The sequence below is a fragment of the Thalassophryne amazonica genome, chromosome 12 (genome assembly GCF_902500255.1).
Source record: "Thalassophryne amazonica chromosome 12, fThaAma1.1, whole genome shotgun sequence".
Classification (NCBI taxonomy): Eukaryota; Metazoa; Chordata; class Actinopteri; order Batrachoidiformes; family Batrachoididae; genus Thalassophryne; species Thalassophryne amazonica.
The window spans coordinates 57,365,052-57,388,819 of NC_047114.1; the positions used below are offsets into that span (position 1 = coordinate 57,365,052).

General features: G+C 40.5%; 2 protein-coding genes across 2 annotated transcripts in view; both read left to right on the forward strand.

The window, feature by feature from the left end:
* The window catches only part of LOC117521250 (chromodomain-helicase-DNA-binding protein 7-like), an 80,839-nt gene extending 70,121 nt beyond the window's left edge, over window positions 1–10,718 (forward strand). Inside the window, exons 3-5 of the mRNA XM_034182582.1 lie at window positions 9,308–9,378; window positions 10,053–10,148; window positions 10,263–10,718. Coding sequence (XP_034038473.1) covers window positions 9,308–9,378; window positions 10,053–10,148; window positions 10,263–10,718 — 623 coding nt within the window. The remainder of the gene's footprint in view (window positions 1–9,307; window positions 9,379–10,052; window positions 10,149–10,262) is intronic.
* A 29-nt stretch (window positions 10,719–10,747) lies between these two features.
* Window positions 10,748–23,768, forward strand: part of chd7 (chromodomain helicase DNA binding protein 7) — a 174,418-nt gene continuing 161,397 nt past the window's right edge. Inside the window, 1 exon segment of the mRNA XM_034182411.1 lies at window positions 10,748–11,085. Within this exon segment, the coding sequence (XP_034038302.1) occupies window positions 10,974–11,085 (112 nt within the window). The 5' untranslated portion in view covers window positions 10,748–10,973.

Sequence of the window (23,768 nt, forward strand, 5' to 3'; positions counted from 1 at the left end):
CTGATCATTTCTTAATAACATTTACATTTACTCTGATGGACTACCCAGCAGTGGGGAATAAGTTTCATTACACTAGAAGTCTTTCAGAAAGCGCTGTAACTAGGTTTAAGGATATGATTCCTTCTTTATGTTCTCTAATGCCATATACCAACACAGTGCAGAGTAGCTACCTAAACTCTAAGTGAGATAGAGTATCTCGTCAATAGTTTTACATCCTCATTGAAGACAACTTTGGATGCTGTAGCTCCTCTGAAAAAGAGAGCTTTAAATCAGAAGTGCCTGACTCCGTGGTACAACTCACAAACTCGTAGCTTAAAGCAGATAAGCCGTAAGTTGGAGAGGAAATGGTGTCTCACTAATTTAGAAGATCTTCACTTAGCCTGGAAAAAGAGTCTGTTGCTCTATAAAAAAGCCCTCCGTAAAGCTAGGACATCTTTCTACTCATCACTAATTGAAGAAAATAAGAACAACCCCAGGTATCTTTTCAGCACTGTCGCCAGGCTGACAAAGAGTCAGAGCTCTATTGAGCTGAGTATTCCATTAACTTTAACTAGTAATGACTTCATGACTTTCTTTGCTAACAAAATTTTAACTATTAGAGAAAAAATTACTCATAACCATCCCAAAGACGTATCGTTATCTTTGGCTGCTTTCAGTGATGCCGGTATTTGGTTAGACTCTTCTCTCCGATTGTTCTGTCTGAGTTATTTTCATTAGTTACTTCATCCAAGCCATCAACATGTTTATTAGACCCCATTCCTACCAGGCTGCTCAAGGAAGCCCTACCATTATTTAATGCTTCGATCTTAAATATGATCAATCTATCTTTGTTAGTTGGCTATGTACCACAGGCTTTTAAGGTGGCAGTAATTAAACCATTACTTAAAAAGCCATCACTTGACCCAGCTATCTTAGCTAATTATAGGCCAATCTCCAACCTTCCTTTTCTCTCAAAAATTCTTGAAAGGGTAGTTGTAAAACGGCTAACTGATCATCTGCAGAGGAATGGTCTATTTGAAGAGTTTCAGTCAGGTTTTAGAATTCATCATAGTACAGAAACAGCATTAGTGAAGGTTACAAATGATCTTATGGCCTCGGACAGTGGACTCATCTCTGTGCTTGTTCTGTTAGACCTCAGTGCTGCTTTTGATACTGTTGACCATAAAATTTTATTACAGAGATTAGAGCATGCCATAGGTATTAAAGGCACTGCGCTGCGGTGGTTTGAATCATATTTGTCTAATAGATTACAATTTGTTCATGTAATGGGGGAATCTTCTTCACAGACTAAAGTTAATTATGGAGTTCCACAAGGTTCTGTGCTAGGACCAATTTATTCACTTTATACATGCTTCCCTTAGGCAGTATTATTAGACGGTAATTGCTTAAATTTTCATTGTTACGCAGATGATACCCAGCTTTATCTATCCATGAAGCCAGAGGACACACACCAATTAGCTAAACTGCAGGATTGTCTTACAGACATAAAGACATGGATGACCTCTAATTTCCTGCTTTTAAACTCAGATAAAACTGAAGTTATTGTACTTGGCCCCACAAATCTTAGAAACATGGTGTCTAACCAGATCCTTACTCTGGATGCATTACCCTGACCTCTAGTAATACTGTGAGAAATCTTGGAGTCATTTTTGATCAGGATATGTCATTCAAAGCGCATATTAAACAAATATGTAGGACTGCTTTTTTGCATTTACGCAATATCCCTAAAATCAGAAAGGTCTGAAAACCTTGATTGACATGAATAAAACTGCAAATGTTCCCACAAGCAAAAACAAGGTAATGCAATTCAAAAAGCAAGGCAATGTTGCTTTCTCTCTCTTTTCTCTTTCCATCTCTTTTCACTTTCCATCTCTTTTCCATCTCTTTCAAGTTCTGCTTGACTTGAAAGAACTGATGACCTTTCCACTAACTCCTGTGCATTAAAGTCTCGCCACACCTGATGGGTACTTCACTAAAACCAACAAAACCTGTACATTTTACATATGTATTTTGTATAAAATGTATTTATGATTTTGGGGGGGTGGGTGGAAGTAATGGGAACACATCAGTATTGTGAGTAGGGGCAAATTTATTATCTGTAGCTGTTAGAAATATTTTTGTTTTCTAAAGGATGATAAAATGTTTGATATTGGGATAGATATCTTTACATGCTGGTAGAAAATCAACATGTCAACATGTAAGCATTCTTCAAAAACAAATATGAAGCTGAAATGACACTCTTTATGGTTCTTAACATGGTATGGGTGTCCTGCAACTGTAACAGAAATGCGTGAAAAAAAGTTAATGTTGAAATAATTTTCTAAAAAAGTCTGAAAGAAAATGGCACATCATTTACCCTGGGATGATTCCTGAAATAAGCTTCATTTGGTATATAATAAGTGTCATGTACAGTACGTCAGTATAAACACTGGAAAGAGATGTTGAGCCCCAGTTTATTCACTGTATATTTTAATTTCAGATTGCAGACATCCTAAGCTTTCCAAAAGTACCCATTTTGTTGAGTTGTTGGGGGGCTGGGGTTGGTGCACCAGGGACCCCAGTAGCCCATGGCCTATATCATGCTGCCTTCACTTGGATTGGCAGGCTCTCTGTGGCATCTCTCAGCATTTGCATGAAATAGACTTTTGTATTTTGGGCCTGTCTAGCTGTTGGCATAGTGAACACTTGTCTCTTGGCAGTGAAAATGCCCACTTGAAAGATGAATGGGAACTGGTCACTTCTGTCTCTTGTATTGTGACCAAGGGTTGATGGGGTCCCAGCTATTCTAGACAACATTATAAACAATGCTCTCAGATCACCCTCTGCTGTAAACTAGATGGCGATGCCATTTCCAAAGCCAATATGTTTTTCTGCATTGTTTGTTAAATAAAGTGGTTGGTTGATAGAGGAAGAGATAACTGTAACAACTGTTCATTTCTGAAAACAAGCACCAAAATTGGCACACATGCTTCTTAGACTTTACTCTTTTGAAAAAAAAAGATTGGCCACTTCAATTTTTAATAGAGGGTAGGGGTCAATTGAACAGTTGCACATGGGTCAAAATAAAAAGATATTCCAGTTATTTGAAAAACTATACTGCATTATTTGTCTATCACAAAGATTCCAAAAAGTATAGTTTGGTCTGTCTATGACTGAATGTTACGGGGTCAAAACAACAAGAAGATACAGAGGTCAATTTCAGTTTGTACAGGGGTCAAAAGTTGCTCTAATTTTGGTAAAAAGTGATGCATATTATTGGTTAAGTTAATATGGTTTTAAAAAGGAATAGTTTGCACCATGTGTCATGCTTAGTTATTAGTTACAGGGTAACATATGGTCACGGCATAGAATCCAATGGACGTCAATGTTGTTTGAGCTTACTTTAATCCCCTGTCATACATAGCAAGCTGTTGGAGGAACCATGCCCGACACGACAAATAGTTGTCCTATGGGTTACGCAGTCGGGAGGAAAAGAGGCGCGGGTCAGCCATGTCAGAACGCATCCGAAGTACCTCATCCACACCTGCATGATGGCATCCAAAGAGCATGTACACAACAGGTAGATGACACAGACTATCAGACGGCCGTAAAAGGCACTGCAGACTGCCTTATGTCCGAATGGCAAACATGGGACCCGACTGGGAACGAGCACTGTGTTCCTCACCACGCATAACGTATGTATGCATAATGCTGCATGGGCCACTAAGCGTGCGCACTAGACAGTTTCGCTGAAAGTTTTGCTGGCAGTTGGCCATGCTGTCCCCCTGTCAGACAAGCCCTTTCCGGGGAACTTTCTTTTTTTTCTTTCTTGCTCACTTCAGGAGCACAACGCAACTCTCGACACCACGATGGTTGGATTATCACATAGGATTATTTTTTTTTATTTTGGGTGAGAGGCGCAGCTGCCTGTTCTATACAGATATGATGGAGACAGTAGTTCACATTATTTAAGTTGCCCAAGGGAAAGGAATGGACAAATCTCTGTACTGTAAGCTCTATTGTGGATGTAACACCCTGTTCAGATTTGCAGTGGCATGTGCACAGTAGCGCACAGTGTTTCAGTTTGATAGCCGCTATTCACATTCACTGCACATGATGATGAGTCATAATTAGTATCATGATGAAGTGTGCCACATACATTTTAACAGTTCCTTTGCACTTCGATTGGGGGGACATTATTATATGTGGCACGTGCAGGTCATACTGGCAGGCTTACTGTGCCAGATCCATCTCGAGGTTCCCTCATATGCACCCAAATCGTTTCGGATCCCATTTTGCCACCCTCAGAATATGTAAATTGCGGCCATATGGTCCTCAAATTGCACATGGACCGCCATCGGATAGGTGTCCAATCTCAACAGTGCCCGGAGGATTTTGAACATGTGCATCACACTCTGGGCCGCCAGCCGATTTTGACCAACTGTGTGGACTTCCAGAGAAATGCTGTCAGAACATTTTGGAACTGAAACCTGACACTTTTCAGATGTGCGCCGATTTGTCATTCCGATGCCATTCTGTGTGATTCCAGCAATGTGTGACGGCAGTATTAGTGACCAAGCGTTCAACAGTCAAAACTATTCCATTTATTAATCTTATTAGCTCAACCTCACTAGACACCCCCCCAACTGGGTATGCCAGCCACGACCTCATGAAAAAAGACTTGTTTTTCCCCCCATTTTTCATTAGCTGAACTCAAAGACCTAAAACATTTTCTATGTACACAAAAGATTTCTTTAAAATATTGTTCACAAATCTGTCTGTCTGTGTTAGTGAGCACTTCTTTGCTGAGATAATTCATCGCACCTCACCGGTGTGGCATATCAAGATGCTTATTAGACAGCATGATAATTGTGCAGATGTACCTTAGGCTGGCCACAATAAAAAGGCCATTCTGGAATATACAGTTTTTGCTTTATTGGGGGGGGTCAGAAAGCCAGTCAGTATCTGGTGTGACCATCATCTGTCTCACGCAGTGCAAACACATCTCCTTCGCGCAGAGTTTGAACAGATTGTTGATTCTGGCCTGTGGAAAGTTAGTCTACAACCTCTGGCAAAAATTATGGAATCACCAGCCTCGGAGGATGTTTATTCAGTTGTTTAATTTTGTAGAAAAAAAAAGCAGATCACAGAACATGGCACAAAGCTAAAGTCATTTCAAATGGCAACTTTCTGGCTTTAAGAAACACTATAAGAAATCAGGAAAAAAAATTGTGGCAGTCAGTAAATGGTTACTTTTTAGACTAAGCAGAGGGGAAAAAAAAATATGGAATCACTCAGTTCTGAGGAAAAAATTATGGAATCATGAAAAACAAAAGACGCCTCCAACACATCACTAGTATTTTGTTGCACCACCTCTGGCTTTTATAACAGCTTGCAGTCTCTGAGGCATGGACTTAATGAGTGACAAACAGTACTCTTCATCAATCTGGCTCCAACTTTCTCTGATTGCTGTTGCCAGATCAGCTTTGCAGGTTGGAGCCTTGTCATGGACCATTTTCTTCAACTTCCACCAAAGATTTTCAATTGGATTAAGATCCGGACTATTTGCAGGCCATGACATTGACCCTATGTGTCTTTTTGCAAGGAATGTTTTCACAGTTTTTGCTCTATGGCAAGATGCATTATCATCTTGAAAAATGATTTCATCATCCCCAAACATCCTTTCAATTTACGGGATAAGAAAAGTGTCCAAATATTAACGTAAACTTGTGCATTTATTGATGATGTAATGACAGCCATCTCCCCAGTGCCTTTACCTGACATGCAGCCCCATATCATCAATGACTGTGGAAATTTACATGTTCTCTTCAGGCAGTCATCTTTATAAATCTCACTGGAACGGCACCAAACAAAAGTTCCAGCATCATCACCTTGCCCAATGCAGATTCGAGATTCATCACTGAATATGACTTTCATCCAGTCATCCACAGTCCACGATTGCTTTTCCTTAGCCCATTGTAACCTTGTTTTTTCTGTTTAGGTGTTAATGATGGCTTTCGTTTAGCTTTTCTGTATGTAAATCCCATTTCCTTTAGGCGGTTTCTTACAGTTCGGTCACAGACGTTGACTCCAGTTTCCTCCCATTCGTTCCTCATTTGTTTTGTTGTGCATTTTCGATTTTTGAGACATATTTCTTTAAGTTTTCTGTCTTGACGCTTTGATGTCTTCCTTGGTTTACCAGTATGTTTGCCTTTAACAACCTTCCCATGTTGTTTGTATTTGGTCCAGAGTTTAGACACAGCTGACTGTGAACAACCAACATCTTTTGCAACATTGCGTGATGATTTACCCTCTTTTAAGAGTTTGATAATCCTCTCCTTTGTTTCAATTGACATCTCTCGTGTTGGAGCCATGATTCATGTCAGTCCACTTGGTGCGACAGCTCTCCAAGGTGTGATCACTCCTTTTTAGATGCAGACTGAGCAGCTCTGATTTGATGCAGGTGTTAGTTTTGGGGGTGAAATTTTACAGGGTGATTCCATAATTTATTCCTCAGAATTGAGTGGTTCCATATTTTTTTCCCTCTGCTTGGTCTAAAAAAGTAACCGTTACTGACTGCCACAATTTTTTTTTCCTGATTTCTTATAGTGTTTCTTAAAGCCAGAAAGTTGCCATTTGAAATGACTTTAGTTTTGTGTCATGTCTGTGATCTGCTTTTTTTCTACAAAATTAAACAACTGAATGAACATCCTCCGAGGCCGGTGATTCCATAATTATTGCCAGGGGTTGTATTCCTCTTCAATGGCTGTGTGAAGTTGCTGGGTATTGGCAGGAACTGGACCATGCTGTCATATATGCCAATCTAGAGCATCCCAAACATGCTCAGTGGGTAACATGTCCAGTGAGTATACTGGCCATGGAATTGTGTACAGATCCTTGCAACATGGGGCCGTGCATCATCATGCTGCAACATGAGGTGATGGTCATGAATGAATGGCACAACAATGGGCCTCAGTATCTTGTCACGGTATGTGCATTCAAAACGCCATCAATAAAATGCGTCTGCGTTCATTGTCCATAACGTACACCTGCCCATACCATAACCCCACCGTCACCATGGGCCACTCGATCCACAACGTTGACATCAGCAAACCATTCACTCACACAACGCCACACACACTGTCTGCCATCTGCCCCGAATAGTGAAAACTGGGATTCCTCCACGAAGAGAACACCTCTCCAATGTGTCAGACGCCATCAAATGTATTTGCCCACTCAAGTCTGTTACGACGATGAACTGCAGTCAGGTCGAGACCTCGATGAGGACGATGAGCATGCAGATGGGCTCCCCTGAGACCGTTTCTGACAGTTTGTGCAGAAGTTCTTTGGTTCTGCCAACCGATTGTTGCAGCAGCTGTCCAGGTGGCTGGTCTCGGACAATCTTGGGGTTGAACATGCTGGATGTGGTGTTCCTGGGCTGGTGTGGTTACATGTGGTTTGCATTTGAGGCTGGTTGGATGTACTGCCAAATTCTCTAAAATGCCTTTGGAGTTGGCATATGGTAGAGAAATGAACATTCAATTCACGGGCAACAGCTCTGGTGGACATTCCTGCAGTCAGCATCCCAATTGCACGCTCCCTCAAAACTTGCAACATCAGTGGCATTTGTGCTGTGATAAAACTGAACATTTTAGAGTGGCTTTATATTGTGGCCAGCCTGAGGCACACCTGTGTAATAATCATGCCATCTAATCAGCATCTTGATATGCCACACCTGTGAGGTGGGATGGATTATCTCGGCAAAGGAGAAGTGCTCACTAACACAGATTTAGACAGACTTGTGAACAATATTTGGGAGAAATAAGTCTTCTGTGTATATATAAAATCATTGGAGCCAGCCTGCCCTCCATCCAGGACCGGGAAGTGAGTGGTAACATCTCTGCAGACTCCTCACACCATGGACACACACTGTTTAAACTCCTCCCCTCTGGTCGACGTTACAGAGCTCTGTATGTCAAAACGACGAGACAGTTTTCCTTCCACAGGCCATCAGACTGATGAACAATTTAACCTGCCAAAAAAAAAATCACTAATTCATATATTTCATGTACAATTTCAATCTGTTTGTCTGTTTCTCCTTTGAACACATATGTTTTATTGCGCATTTTGTTTGCACTCTTTTACTGTGAATTATTTAAAAGTCAAAGTCAGAGTGTCTTAATTTGTCTCCCTAAGGAGAAATTTGCCTTGGACAGGGTCTTTAGTGTACAGAGAGAGTGCAGTTCACACCGGAGTCAAATTCTTTGTATTCTTGTAGATACTTGGCGAATAAAGGCTATTCTGATAGAAAATGTTTTAGATCGTTAAAGCTCAGCTCATGAAAAATGGGAGCAAAAAGAAAAGTGTTGCATTTCTGTTATTTCCTTAGTGTATAAAGAGTTTGAAGCTATGGACCAAGCCAGTCAGCTACAAGATGAATCATGACCGTAAAAATATGTGATTTAGATAAAAAAAATAAAGGCAAAGGTACAAAACCATATACATAATTACTCTTAAGCGTGAAGGAATGTTGCAAATCTCATAATCCATAGCGAATGAATGATGCTTTTTATTATTGGAATGTTTAGTATATGGTTAATACAGTTTTGTATATATTTTGTACTTTGTTTCTGCGTATAGTAAAATGTAGCCTAATTATCAGTTATGCTACAGTGTTTCCGGAGTGCAGTCACCACTCGGGCATTCTCCAGTGCCTGAGGTCCCTCACAGCAACAAACAGCTGTCGTCTGATTCCTCACACAGTCAAATGCATTTCTGGTCACTGACGAGTTGTATACCATATCTCCTGCCTTGAATCTGAGCAGTAAATTACAGCCACCTATGAAAAAAGATGTCAAAAGTAACAAACACATTCTGTAAACTCCGATTGAGCTCAGCAAAAACATTTACATGCACACTAAAGCTGGGCAGACACTATACGATATTTTCAATTGTTGTACTCGGCTCCAGCTCAGACTGTGCGACAAAACCGCAGGGTGTAAAAGTTCAGAGCGCACAATTTGTTTTCACACTACACAACCCAGTGCTCTGATGCGATCTGACTACTCACATTGTACTTTCAAAAACCACACGTCGGACTTGTTTCCAGAAGAAACAAAATGTAAACAGAAGCTTTTTTCTTTTTCTTTTTTCAAACTTTATTTACATTTCTTATTTTTACAAAAACTCTCAATGGGAGACATCAAAGATTTAACCAAAAAAAAAAGACTTTAAATGAGTTGAAGAATAATGGGGAAAAAAGAAACTGAAGTTGCTCTCTCGAAGAGATGATCACTGTTTGCTCTCTCCGGTGTTTGCACATGCACAGTGCAAGAGACGCTTGTAGTGCTGCTTCAACAGCTCGGAACCCTTATGACAGCCAACCAGAATATCAAACAGGTTTGATTTTCATTTGACCATGCGATTGCCGATCGGGAGGTGGTCGTGAGAGGTTAAACGCAGCTCGTTACTCCATGTATACTACACGATGCAGGACGTACGATTAAACTGAAACTCGACATGATCCAAAAAATTCGCGCACAAGTGAAAAATCGGCTGAAAAGGGGCCAAAACTCATACAGTGTAAGCCCCGCTTAAGCGCACTGCTTTACAAGGTGAGCCACTGAGCTGTTCACTTCAAAAGGGTTTCCTGTTTGTTTCATATTAAAGGAGGACCGATCAGAGCACCACAGCAACACATCTGAGTCTGACATGCTGCTGCGCCTACATCACTTTAGAACGTCAGTAGCAACTCACCGATTATCGCCTTGTTTCTGCTTCAAACTGCACTCCAGTCATCATCTATCTCAGCGACAGATATCTGAAGCTTTTGTGCAGCAATCATTTCCACATGAATTCAGCATTATTTCATAGAACAAGACGGGACCAATCAGAGTGCCACAGCAGCACGTCTGAGTCTGACGTGCTGCTGCACCTACATCAATTTAGAACATCAGTAACAACTCACCGAGCCCCAAATGTTAATGCTGCATTGAATGGCATGGCTGGTCACTACCATAATAATAATAATAATAATACAGCTAATTCTGGCAACTCTCATCATGGTTACACAGGTGATGCTGGGGCAGGAGGGGGTGGTGGAGGAGTTTGGAGTCAGCAACAACAACAGCAGAGTAGATCAGCTTATCAGCAGCCTCCAACACAGCCAGGTGGGGGTCCCAATCAGATGGGAAGCTATCACATATCACAAGGCAACTATAGCAGTATGCAAGGCCCGTCAACACCCAATGCAGGTCGTATAACCCAACACTACCCCTCCACAGAGCATGGCACCACCTCCTGCTCAGGACTCATCTCACTACTTGGGGCATGTTGGAATGGGAGGGAACCAGCTGAGACATACACAGCCCCAGCCACAACCCCAGAATTATCCAACATGGGTCATGCATCCCAGTACCCACTCTCTCCTTCCCGACAGCCTCCACATGCCCACCAGCACCAACAGAGCATGGGAAGTTTTGGGAGTGGCCAGTACCCTGGTTATCAGGCCCAGTATGGCCCAATGGGACCTAATTTGGCACAGGCTGCTAGTGCCAATGTCAGTGCTAACAACAGCCACTCCATGGCACCAGGCCAACTTGGCCATAGGTTTAGCCAGGGCTCAGGCCCAGCAACTGGACAGCAAAGTCAGCGATACCCCTCTGGACCATCACATCAGACCCATTCTGCCCAGATGCAGCAGCAGACAGGGCAACAGGGCCAGCCTATGCACACCCTAAACCACCCTCCGCACCCTCAGAGTCTACCCCAGTCCCAAAACCAACCTCAATCCCATCTTACCCCCCCGCTCAGGGATCTTACTCTTCCCCATCATCTATGTCTCCAATGCGTGTTTTGGGAACCCCCACTCCCCCACCACAACAGGGCAGACCCCCAGCACAGGACTAGCTGGGCCTGCAGAGGTTTCAGGGTATACAACTCTGCAGTCTTCTCCCAATGCGATTGTCCTTCCACAGAGAACTCCCCAAACTCCAATGTCTGCAACTCACCAGCAACCGCACAACATGCCCCCAAATTCAGGGCAAATGTATCCTGGTATGGGGTTACAGCTTGGTCCCCAAATCAACTCAAATCGGTCACAGCAAGGTAAGGGCATGCATCACGGTATTTGCCTTTCAATGTTGTCCATGTGGCTATTTTGTCTTCTTTTAGGTGGAGATATTTGGTGGTCATATTTTATTTATTTATTTATTTATTTTACTGAAGAAGGTTTGGGTCATGTGACCTAGAAAGTAGGGATGCCACAATACAAAGCTGTTAGTCTTTGTACACTGGCATTGTAAATCATGATACTTGATACCAGTTGTGATTTGAATCGTGTTACACTGGTGTGGGGCTTCTTCTTCTTTTTTTTTTTTTTTTCTTTTTTTTTTTTTTTTTTTTAAATACTACTGCTTTCTTTCGGCTTCTCTGTTTTTCACTTTGAGTTGCCACAGGAGATCCTATGTGGATCTGCATGTTGATTTGGCAACGTTTTTTGCCAGATGCTCTTCCTGAGGCAACTCCACATTACATGGGAAATGACAGGGCTGGTCTTGATCCAGGAACCATCCACTCTGGAAACAAGTGCACTAACTGGTTGGTGACCATGCTGTCCTTTTTTTCGCACAAAATAATGAGGTAATATTGAGGAAGCATCATGCCTGTACAACTTTGCAGTAATCTTCGTATGATAATAGTACCATGTAAATTAAATTATAGTGGTGATGAAGGGAAAAAGTGAAAGCATGAGTCTGACTTTCCTGTTATAGCAGAGGATAGACACCAAAGTTAACCCTGTTACTGCTGTAGGAAATTAAGAATGTCATTATGAATAGCACAACACTGTCCTCTGCATATTTTTTCCTGGCTGTGAGAATCTCATCAAAATGTCATGTAACCACTGAAAAAGTTTGTGTTTGTGATGTCTCGTAAAATCAAAGGAAAACGTGCTGTGTTATCTATAATTGGAGAAAAACTTAGCATACTTCTTTAAGTAGCGTTCACAGCTATCATATACCATACTTTAACTGATCTCGTTAAGGATAACACGACATAGCCACTTGCTTTCCGCATGAGCCAACGATGAATTTAACTCTGGGATATCTTTAGCATGCAGGTTCAGGAACCTGGTCAAATTGGGCTCCTTGTTTCCTCGAATGGTCAATTTCTGACATAAAAAATAATGGGTAGGATAGAATAGAACGGCTGCACCTAATGATGATTTTTGTATTATTATTATTAGCTATCAATTTTTTTGATTAACCTGTTTTTTCTTAAATAATGCACCAGTGAATTTGCCAAAATGACATTAGAAAAACTGTCATTTATAATGCAATGTTTTATCAGTTGTCTTCTTTTAAAAGAAAAAAAAATAGTACAATATGCACAGCTGGACTTTATTTCATAGTAAAAAAAAAATTGTTCAGTCTTTCTTGATAATCTGTCTTTTACAGTAAAGCCCCTTTCATACCGGGCTTGCATAGACTTGCATTGTGCTGTGGAGGGGCCTTTGGTTCGCCTCTTCTTCTGTGGTTTTGGCCCACCTCTTCTATTATGGTTTTGAAGCTTCACTGCCAGCAAAGTTCAGCAGAGTCCAACAGGATGAATGAAATCTAGCAATACGGGTATGATTTTAAAAAACAAACAAAAAAAAAACCCCTAAAGGATTTTTCGCCTGACTGGCATAGGGTAGCATACAATTGCAGAGGCTTGGTGCACAGTAGCGCAGTGTTATGTAGCCTTGCATGCTAGCGGAGTGTTGCATAGGCTTGTGTAGAGCACTGGTCTACACAAGCTCTACTCCAAATGTTTGCGAAAAAATTAAGCATGTTAAAATTTTTGCGTCCATTTTGGGGACCCCTATCTGACCCTTGGTATATTGCCATGTAGGGCTGCATAAGCTTGGCGTAGTCGGTTGCCACATTATGCAGCTCTACGATGGCCCGGTGTGAAAGGGGAGTTAAGGAATGTAGTGCAGTCTACATTTAACAACACAACAGTAAAAATAGGACTGCCATGATTAGTCGACTAGTCACGATTACATCGAATATCTAAATAGTCGGTGACTAATTTAATACAGTGGTCCCTCGTTTATCACGGCAGTTACGTTCCAAAAATAGCCCGCAATAAGCGAAATCCGCGAAGTAGACAGCGTTATTTTTTACAATTATTATAGACGTTTTAAGGCTCTAAAACCCCACTACACACTTTATACACTTTTCTCAAACAGGCATTAACATTTTCTCACTTTTCTCTCGTGTGTAAACACTCAAAGTTCAAACCTTAGTAGAAAAATAAGTCCAACCTGTTTTCAGGCCCAAACATTTGTTTGAGAAATAAAAATAGAACGTTTTCCTATAAATAATTATGATGCCTTTTAGAACTAACAAATTTAATTTTAACGATCAACCTACGAGGTTGGACACGTAAGAAATTATTAAGTGACTGACCGTTCACAGTTCCTCTGATCGTGCTTCTTCGTCCTGGCGCCGCTGCGCTGTCGCGCCTTTTTCCACTGAGTCACACCTCGCTGCAGGTGTCTTTTTCCGAGTGAAGAACACAGTTATGGGTAGTTGTTGGCACGGAAAAGTTATGCCCAGAAAATATCATGGCTAGCCAGCAACGAAGCTCAAAAGCTTGGGTACATTTTACCGTACAATGCAAAATCTGTAAGGCAGAACTTGCCTTCCACGGCACTGCAACAGCAATGCAGGAGCATCTGAGAAGGAAATGCATTGTGGCTGATTCTGATCACGCGAGAGTCATCTCTGTATGCTAATTGGCGAGTTACCCACTACCATAACGTCTATAGTGCGCTGCTTACCTAGTTGTAAACGTTAACATTAACAATGACGATTTCATTACCCTTAGTACACAAATGTGTTTGCTGCAATTTTATGACAGTGATGTCATGTTTGAATAGCAAATGTGATACCGCCAATGTTTTACAATACTGTGTTATAGTGCTAAAGAAAGTGTTTCTTTTCAATGGATGACTTAGTTACCAACTAAAAGTTGAATGAACTATCATCTTAATTGTCTTTATTTTAGTTGGTATAAAATTAGAGCAAAGATCTGCACAGCCTAAAAGCTCCCATGCAAAAAAAAATCTTTTGTGACCTTTAGAGTGTGACCTTTCGGGCTCAGCCCTTCTTCAGACATATTGTTGGTGCTAAGACACACCTGTATCTGTATTGAGACTGATTACAATCATGTGACATACAAACCAATAAAGGATAAAAATAGAATAAAAACTAGAAGCACTCAGAGTGCAAACCTCCACCAAGGCCATGGGGTCACTGACGCCATAACATCTACACGCCGTGGAATCATTGAACCTAAAAAAGTCTAACAGTGTTTGCTCAGTAGTAAAAAAGTTTCATCTGCTGTGACTAGCATGTATCCTTAGCAGTTGGCATCACAGTTTATTGCAACTTGCACCTTTCCCAGAAGCTACTGTCATCTGAGCACTGATAGTGATGTTGCATGTGCTTATAGACAAAAACAAATAAGAGACAAAATTAAATTTATTATTCAACTAAACTGCAAATATATGAATTTTTTAACATTTATGAAACACTTCTCTAAACAAGGCCATAGGGTCACTGACCCTAAAGAGATTCCCTCCTTGGCACAGTGATCTATTCAACAATTCAGTGTTACAACCAAAACTATGATACATACACTTTTCTTTCCTTTATATTTGACATCCTTAACCATGAAAACATACCACTAGAACTTGGAATCACTTTTATGTCTTTATTAGTTGAAAAGTTATTGTATAAAAACGATTTTTCGGTAATGGCGGTTTTCTTCTGGATCTAGCTCCATAACATTTAAAGCTACATCAAATCTGATGACACCTTACTGAATCAGTACAGATTCAGCTACAATTTGGTGTTAGTTGTGCATCTCTAGCTTCATTTGTCACCTCACACTGACACATTTTCTATTTTCCTTATATTTTTGCATATTCTGGATCACCGGATCCGGAATCCGGATCCGATCATCACCAAACTTTGTTGTTTGATAGAACATTTGACTATGTTACACCTTAATTTTTTCAAGCCTTTCTGCCTTGTTTTTGTGGAGTTAGAAACTAGAATGTCAAAATTCCCACTATCCTGCAATGGTGAAGAATCCTTTAAAAAAATTCCTGGATCCGGATCGTGATCCGGATCACCACTAAAATTTACTCACTTGTTCCTCTTGTCATTTCCAACCACTCCACGAAATTTCATCAAAATCCGTTCAAAACTTTTTTGAGTTATCCTGCTGACAAACAGACAGACAGACATACAAACGCGACCGAAAACATAACCTCCTTGGTGGAGGTAATAAATTTAAGAAATATTACAATTTGAAAACAAATGCACCCGAACGTGATGACAGCTGCAACTGCTTAATGCTAACTTTTAACATTGAAAATGCCATAGACATGCTAACGCGTTAGCATCGTGATCCGGATCACCACTAAAATTTACTCACTTGTTTCTCTTGTCATTTCCAACCACACCACAAAATTTCATCAAAATCTGTTCAAAACCTTTTGAGTTATCCTGCTGACAGACAGACAGACAAACGCGACCAAAAACATAACCTCCTTGGCGGAGGTAAAAAAATTGTAGCCATCTTATCTCAAACAAATACGAAATACAAACATTAGGTTAGTATTGTAAAGTTATATACATGTTAACCATGTATAAGTGTATCTTAGCCTACTTGGAGCAATGTGATAGGTGATAGGAGCAGTGTGATAATGATAAAACACGTGGAGAAATATGAATATAAACAAACATATGGACAGTCTCAGCAGAATTGTGAAGACAGTCACAGTGGAAAGAATATCATAAGAAAGGTCTCAAAGAGTGTATTAAGTGTATAGATCCAAAAGGCTTCTCTTTTGAAAAGCAACTGATCGACGTCACCACCTCGATTGTTAAGTTGAACATGTTTGATGCCTACATACCTGAGTGAGCTAACATTATGTTTGGCAGAAAGTTGAACTGCCACAGGGCTTCTCGTGTCCTCATTGCGAATCTTAGATCTGTGTTCTGAAATTCTTGTTTTTAAAGGTCTTGTAGTTTTTCCCAACATAAGCCAGTCCACAGGGGCATTTTAACATGTAGATCACACATTAGAGGTATTGCATGTGATGACTCCCTTGATTTTAAACGTCTTACACAAATACAAACTGATGCAACCTTTTCTAGAAGGTTGAGACAAAATATTACTTTTTCATGTTTTGTTTTCTGTTACAGTTGCAGGACTGCCCCCCATACCATGTTAAAGTATATTACCGAAAACTGTCCAATTTTAGGTTTAACATTTCTTTCATTTGGTCCTGTGGCACATAATAGCAATGATATTGATTTTTGAAGACTACATCCATGTAGACATGTTGATTTTCTACCAGTATGTCAAGACATCTATCCCAATGTCAAACATTTTATCATCTTTTAGAAAACACAAATATTTCTAATAGCCACAAATAAGTAATTTGCCCCTACTCACAATACTGATATATCTCCATTACACCAAAATCATAACCGCATTTTTACAAAATACACATGTACAATGTACTGTTCTTGAAAAGTGCTGCTTTTATGCAAAAATAAACGACATCATCAAATAATATTCTTGACTTAACTATTAAATAGGGGTGGGCAAACATAAAAAATCTTAATCACATTAACTTAATGACTTTCTGTGATTAATCATGATTAATCGCATGGTATATGTGAAACCCAAAAATGAATTCAAAAGCCGCTTAAGAGCACAGTTTTATTTGAAAATGTAAATGAACATTGCATAAATTTGAAAATGTAAATTTCAACTGAAACACACTAATGAAATCAAATATAAAACCACTGGCAGGTCATTTGTTATCCTGTTTCATATAAAAAAAAAGCAATATTCATGTCCATGACTAAATGTACTAAAACAAATGTCACAACTGTACACATACCACAATTTGATATGTGTACAATTGTGATGTATTTGTTTTAATATATTTAGATTTTGTTGTGATTTGGCACTTTATAAGCCGATTAATTGAATTGAAATTGAACATTTTATTGAGTCTTAAGTAAATAAATATGAATTTGGTCACTGGATCCTTAAACTTTGTACATAATGAACTCTACATGGTGAATCCTTGATTTCTGGACATAAATAGGAATAAACAAAATCTGTAGTTTTTGTCAAAAGCATTTCCTTTCAGACATTGGCATGAATGTGTTTCCATATATCTGAGCTGAGCTTACAGCTGCTGTGCTTCACTTCAGGATGTAATTTGAAAAGAAATTACAGCACGTTTCATTTTGGGAGGAAAAAAAAAAACATTTTAGTCGATTGTAGTTTCTTGTCTGTAATACATTTGAAAAGAGGTGTCATTTTATTTAAAGCGGCGATTCATTTTAAAGTTATTAATTCCGACCGGACTCCGTCTCAGCCATGCAGCGTTTTGAGCTGTGTGAACGGAACGGAGGACTATTCTCGTTTCTTGACAGCAACAAGACAAGAGTCCAAGTTAGTGACTTTAATCCACACAAAAGTGACTGACGATATTTTAATGGCTTTGCGAGGGGTTAAGAAGTGGCTTGCCGTTTCTGAAGAGCAGTGATCAAGAACCAACAAGCTACTGCATTGCTTCAGTGGTTCATGGTTTCAAAGTGGAGCCACGCTGCAGAAATAGTTTATTACAGACCAAACCCTGAATATCCGACTTTATTTGTACGTCCATATGACTCTGAAACTCGTAAAAATCCGTATCATTTACAGACTATAGGTTGACATGAAAACCACCGAAAAGCTGTGTTCACCGCGGGGACACATTCGGCTATTCAAAATTATTTTATTTTATTTATTTTTTTTTTTTACCGATGACGAACGATGCGAAAAAAAAAAATTTGACCGATGCAGCTGCATCGGTCCAAACCGGTCTGGATCCGGGCCTGATCCTGTAGAACTTTGTACTGAAAATGTCCATTCAAAAGTTTGGCGTCTTTCTGCATTTTGTTTTGTTGTGCATTGCATTGCCTGTACTTTTCTCGATCCTCGTGTCGTTTTCTGTGTGAACTCAGCTATCAGCAGGATGCAGCAGCATAAGCTCGCCCCCGACTGACGCTTTCAAAATAAAAGGCAACGAGCAACAGTCATAAAAGGCTAAAAACAAACAAACAAAAAAAAAACGCAGCGTTAAGGGGAGGAACAAAATTGTCGGCGATAATGACCTCAATAATTAACGCAACGTTAGCGCGTTAACGTTGCCCAGCCCTACTATTAAAACATGTTATCATTGTCAATGGCATTCACTTTGATTACTGTCGTAATTCACAATTTCTGGCTCAACAGCAAGAAAGCTATCTGTCAGTCCACATTGTCATTGTCAACCTCCATTGCGCTCATCATGATGTCAGTAAAGCCCCTGTCACATATAGCAAGAATGTGCAGGAACCAGGCTGAAACGGCAAATATTACCATCATCGGACACAGTCGGGAGGAAAAGAGTGTGGTCAGCAGTGTCAGAAAGCATGTGGTCCTACCTCATCCATGCCTCCACGATGGTGTCCATAGCGCATGTAGACACAGTTTAGATAACACAGATTGCCATCAGACAGCCATAAAAGGCGGTGAAGACTGCCCGATGTCCAAACGTCTGGGAAGCAGTGCTGTGTTCCCCATGCACACGCATGGGGTTGAAATTATCACTCAGCTGTGTGTGCCTGTGTGTGTGTGAAAGCTGCATGAGCCACTAAGCCCACACACGCTGGACACCTTTACTGAAAGTTTGCTGGCAGTGGGCCAACCAGTCACACCATGCATCACACGCAGCCTTTCCAGCGAACTTTATTTTTTCTTGTTTGCTCACTTCAGGAGCACAACACAACTCTGAACATCATGATGTCGGTTGGATTATCACATGGGATTTACTTTTTGCAGCCAGGATGAGGCTTTTCACTATAGCCTGTGGTTTGGTTCCTGTGCGCTCTGCACTGTGAAAGGATCGTGGTTCCGTGTTGGAGGCAAGTTTCATGTGTAATAACATTGTCACGGCCTGGGATATAGTTTCACATCACACTTTCTATAGAGTTTAGATGGTGATCAGGTAATATTACGCATATTACAATCGGTGAGATCCATTCAGCTCCGTGCCTGACGTGCGCTATGACGCATTACTGCGCATGAGACCATGGAGAAGTGCAACAGCACACAGTACTTTCGGTTTAATTGTGTGCTGTTCACATTCACTGTATATGATGAATGTGTGTCACATACATGTTATTACAAATCAACATTTCATTTGCCCTCCCTGGATGAGGTCCAGTGGAGGTGGACTTCCTACAACATGCCGGCAGGCTTTGCTGTGACCGATCTATCTCAGAGCTCAATCAGCTGCTACCAGACCATTTCAGATGCTGTTTTAATGGCAACAGAATATGTAGACTGCAATCAGATGTTGCAAAACTGCATATTGACCACCGTCAGCGAATGGGACCAAATATGCTGATGCTCACAGACTGCCATCCATGAGCATTCTCACTGCAAGTCAATGTTTCCCGATTGTAGCCAGATGTGTCATTCTGACGTGATTGCCTCTACTGGTGGTTGGCTCTCACTGCGGTATTGTATCACTTCCTGTTCCGGAGCACAGCGGTGTTTTTCTGTATCTGTTAGCTGTTTAATCTGCGCAGTTAGATTGATCTAGTTATCTAGATTACGATTTGTTTCCCAGTGTAATCTTTACGTGCCTTAACTAAAGCACTCCTTCTGCTGAATCACCTCTAAATTATTTACACATTATTCACTTTGCGTGTTTTTAGGAATCCGCTAGCTTAGCGTAGCTACTAGCTCTTAGCCGATTTAGCATGGCGGCTTCTCCTGTCTCTCCCGCACTTTTCTGCTCTGGGTGTGAAATGTTTCGTTATTCCTCGGCCTCCTTTAGCAGTAACGGTACTTGTAATAAGTGTAGCTTATTCGTAGCTTTGGAGGCCAGGCTGGGCGAATTGGAGACTCGGCTCCGCACCGTGGAAAATTCTACAGCTAGCCAGGCCCCTGTAGTCGGTGCGGACCAAGGTAGCTTAGCCGCCGTTAGTTACCCCCTGGCAGATCCCGAGCAGCCGGAAAGCAGGCTGACTGGGTGACTGTGAGGAGGAAGCGTAGCCCTAAATAGAAGCCCCGTGTACACCGCCAACCCGTTCACATCTCTAACCGTTTTTCCCCACTCGACGACACACCCGCCGAGGATCAAACTCTGGTTATTGGCGACTCTGTTTTGGCGAAATGTGAAGTTAGCGACACCAGCAACCATAGTCAATTGTCTTCCGGGGGCCAGAGCAGGCCGACATTGAAGGAAATTTGAAACTGCTGGCTAAGGCTAGCGTAAATTTGGTAAGATTGTAATTCACGTTGGCAGTAATGACACCCGTTACGCCAATCGGAGGTCACTAAAATTAACATTAAATCGGTGTGTAAAACTTTGCAAAAACAATGTCGGACTCTGTAGTTTTCTCTGGGCCCCTCCCCAATCAGACCGGGAGTGACATGTTTAGCCGCATGTTCTCCTTGAAGTGCTGGCTGTCTGAGTGGTGTCCAAAAAATGAGGTGGGCTTCATAGATAATTGGCAAAGCTTCTGGGGAAAACCTGGTCTTGTTAGGAGAGACGGCATCCATCCCACTTTGGATGGAGCAGCTCTCATTTCTAGAAATCTGGCCATTTTCTTAAATCCTCCAAACCGTGACTATCCAGGGTTGGGACCAGGAAGCAGAGTTGTAGTCTTACACACCTCTCTGCAGCTTCTCTCCCCCTGCCATCCCCTCATTACCCCATCCCCGTAGAGACGGTGCCTGCTCCCAGACTACCAATAACCAGCAAAAATCTATTTAAGCATAAAAATTCAAAAAGAAAAAATAATATAGCACCTTCAACTGCACCACAGACTAAAACAGTTAATGTGGTCTATTAAACATTAGGTCTCTCTCTTCTAAGTCCCTGTTGGTAAATGATATAATAATTGATCAACATATTGATTTATTCTGCCTTACAGAAACCTGGTTACAGCAGGATGAATATGTTAGTTTAAATGAGTCAACACCCCCGAGTCACACTAACTGTCAGAATGCTCGTAGCACGGGCCGGGGCGGAGGATTAGCAGCAATCTTCCATTCCAGCTTATTAATTAATCAAAAACCCAGACAGAGCTTTAATTCATTGAAAGCTTGACTCTTAGTCTTGTCCATCCAAATTGGAAGTCCCAAAAACCAGTTTTATTTCTTATCTATCGTCCTCCTGGTCATTACTGTGAGTTTCTCTGTGAATTTTCAGACCTTTTGTCTGACTTAGTGCTTAGCTCAGATAAGATAATTATAGTGGGCAATTTTAACATCCACACAGATGCTGAGAATGACAGCCTCAACACTGCATTTAATCTATTATTAGACTCTATTGGCTTTGCTCAAAAAGTAAATGAGTCCACCCACCACTTTAATCATATCTTAGATCTTGTTCTGACTTATGGTATGGAAATAGAAGACTTAACAGTATTCCCTGAAAACTCCCTTCTGTCTGATCATTTCTTAATAACATTTACATTTACTCTGATGGACTACCCAGCATTGGGGAATAAGTTTCATTACACTAGAAGTCTTTCAGAAAGCGCTGTAACTAGGTTTAAGGATATGATTCCTTCTTTATGTTCTCTAATGCCATATACCAACACAGTGCAGAGTAGCTACCTAAACTCTAAGTGAGATAGAGTATCTCGTCAATAGTTTTACATCCTCATTGAAGACACTTTGGATGCTGTAGCTCCTCTAAAAAGAGAGCTTTAAATCAGAAGTGCCTGACTCCGTGGTACAACTCACAAACTCGTAGCTTAAAGCAGATAAGCCGTAAGTTGGAGAGGAAATGGTGTCTCACTAATTTAGAAGATCTTCACTTAGCCTGGAAAAAGAGTCTGTTGCTCTATAAAAAAGCCCTCCGTAAAGCTAGGACATCTTTCTACTCATCACTAATTGAAGAAAATAAGAACAACCCCAGGTATCTTTTCAGCACTGTCGCCAGGCTGACAAAGAGTCAGAGCTCTATTGAGCTGAGATTCCATTAACTTTAACTAGTAATGACTTCATGACTTTCTTTGCTAACAAATTTTAACTATTAGAGAAAAAATTACTCATAACCATCCCAAAGACGTATCGTTATCTTTGGCTGCTTTCAGTGATGCCGGTATTTGGTTAGACTCTTCTCTCTCCGATTGTTCTGTCTGAGTTATTTCATTAGTTACTTCATCCAAGCCATCAACATGTTTATTAGACCCCATTCCTACCAGCTGCTCAAGGAAGCCCTACCATTATTTAATGCTTCGATCTTAAAATATGATCAATCTATCTTTGTTAGTTGGCTATGTACCACAGGCTTTTAAGGTGGCAGTAATTAACCCATTACTTAAAAAGCCATCACTTGACCCAGCTATCTTAGCTAATTATAGGCCAATCTCCAACCGTCCTTTTCTCTCAAAAATTCTTGAAAGGGTAGTTGTAAAACGGCTAACTGATCATCTGCAGAGGAATGGTCTATTTGAAGAGTTTCAGTCAGGTTTTAGAATTCATCATAGTACAGAACAGCATTAGTGAAGGTTACAAATGATCTTATGGCCTCGGACAGTGGACTCATCTCTGTGCTTGTTCTGTTAGACCTCAGTGCTGCTTTTGATACTGTTGACCATAAAATTTTATTACAGAGATTAGAGCATGCCATAGGTATTAAAGGCACTGCGCTGCGGTGGTTTGAATCATATTTGTCTAATAGATTACAATTTGTTCATGTAATGGGGAATCTTCTTCACAGACTAAAGTTAATTATGGAGTTCCACAAGGTTCTGTGCTAGGACCAATTTATTCACTTTATACATGCTTCCCTTAGGCAGTATTATTAGACGGTATTGCTTAAATTTTCATTGTTACGCAGATGATACCCAGCTTTATCTATCCATGAAGCCAGAGGACACACACCAATTAGCTAAACTGCAGGATTGTCTTACAGACATAAAGACATGGATGACCTCTAATTTCCTGCTTTTAAACTCAGATAAAACTGAAGTTATTGTACTTGGCCCCACAAATCTTAGAAACATGGTGTCTAACCAGATCCTTACTCTGGATGGCATTACCCTGACCTCTAGTAATACTGTGAGAAATCTTGGAGTCATTTTTGATCAGGATATGTCATTCAAAGCGCATATTAAACAAATATGTAGGACTGCTTTTTTGCATTTACGCAATATCCCTAAAATCAGAAAGGTCTGAAAACCTTGATTGACATGAATAAAACTGCAAATGTTCCCACAAGCAAAAACAAGGTAATGCAATTCAAAAAGCAAGGCAATGTTGCTTTCTCTCTCTTTTCTCTTTCCATCTCTTTTCACTTTCCATCTCTTTTCCATCTCTTTCAAGTTCTGCTTGACTTGAAAGAACTGATGACCTTCCACTAACTCCTGTGCATTAAAGTCTCGCCACACCTGATGGGTACTTCACTAAAACCAACAAAACCTGTACATTTTACATATGTATTTTGTATAAAATGTATTTATGATTTTGGGGGGGTGGGTGGAAGTAATGGGAACACATCAGTATTGTGAGTAGGGGCAAATTTATTATCTGTAGCTGTTAGAAATATTTTTGTTTTCTAAAGGATGATAAAATGTTTGATATTGGGATAGATATCTTTACATGCTGGTAGAAAATCAACATGTCAACATGTAAGCATTCTTCAAAAACAAATATGAAAG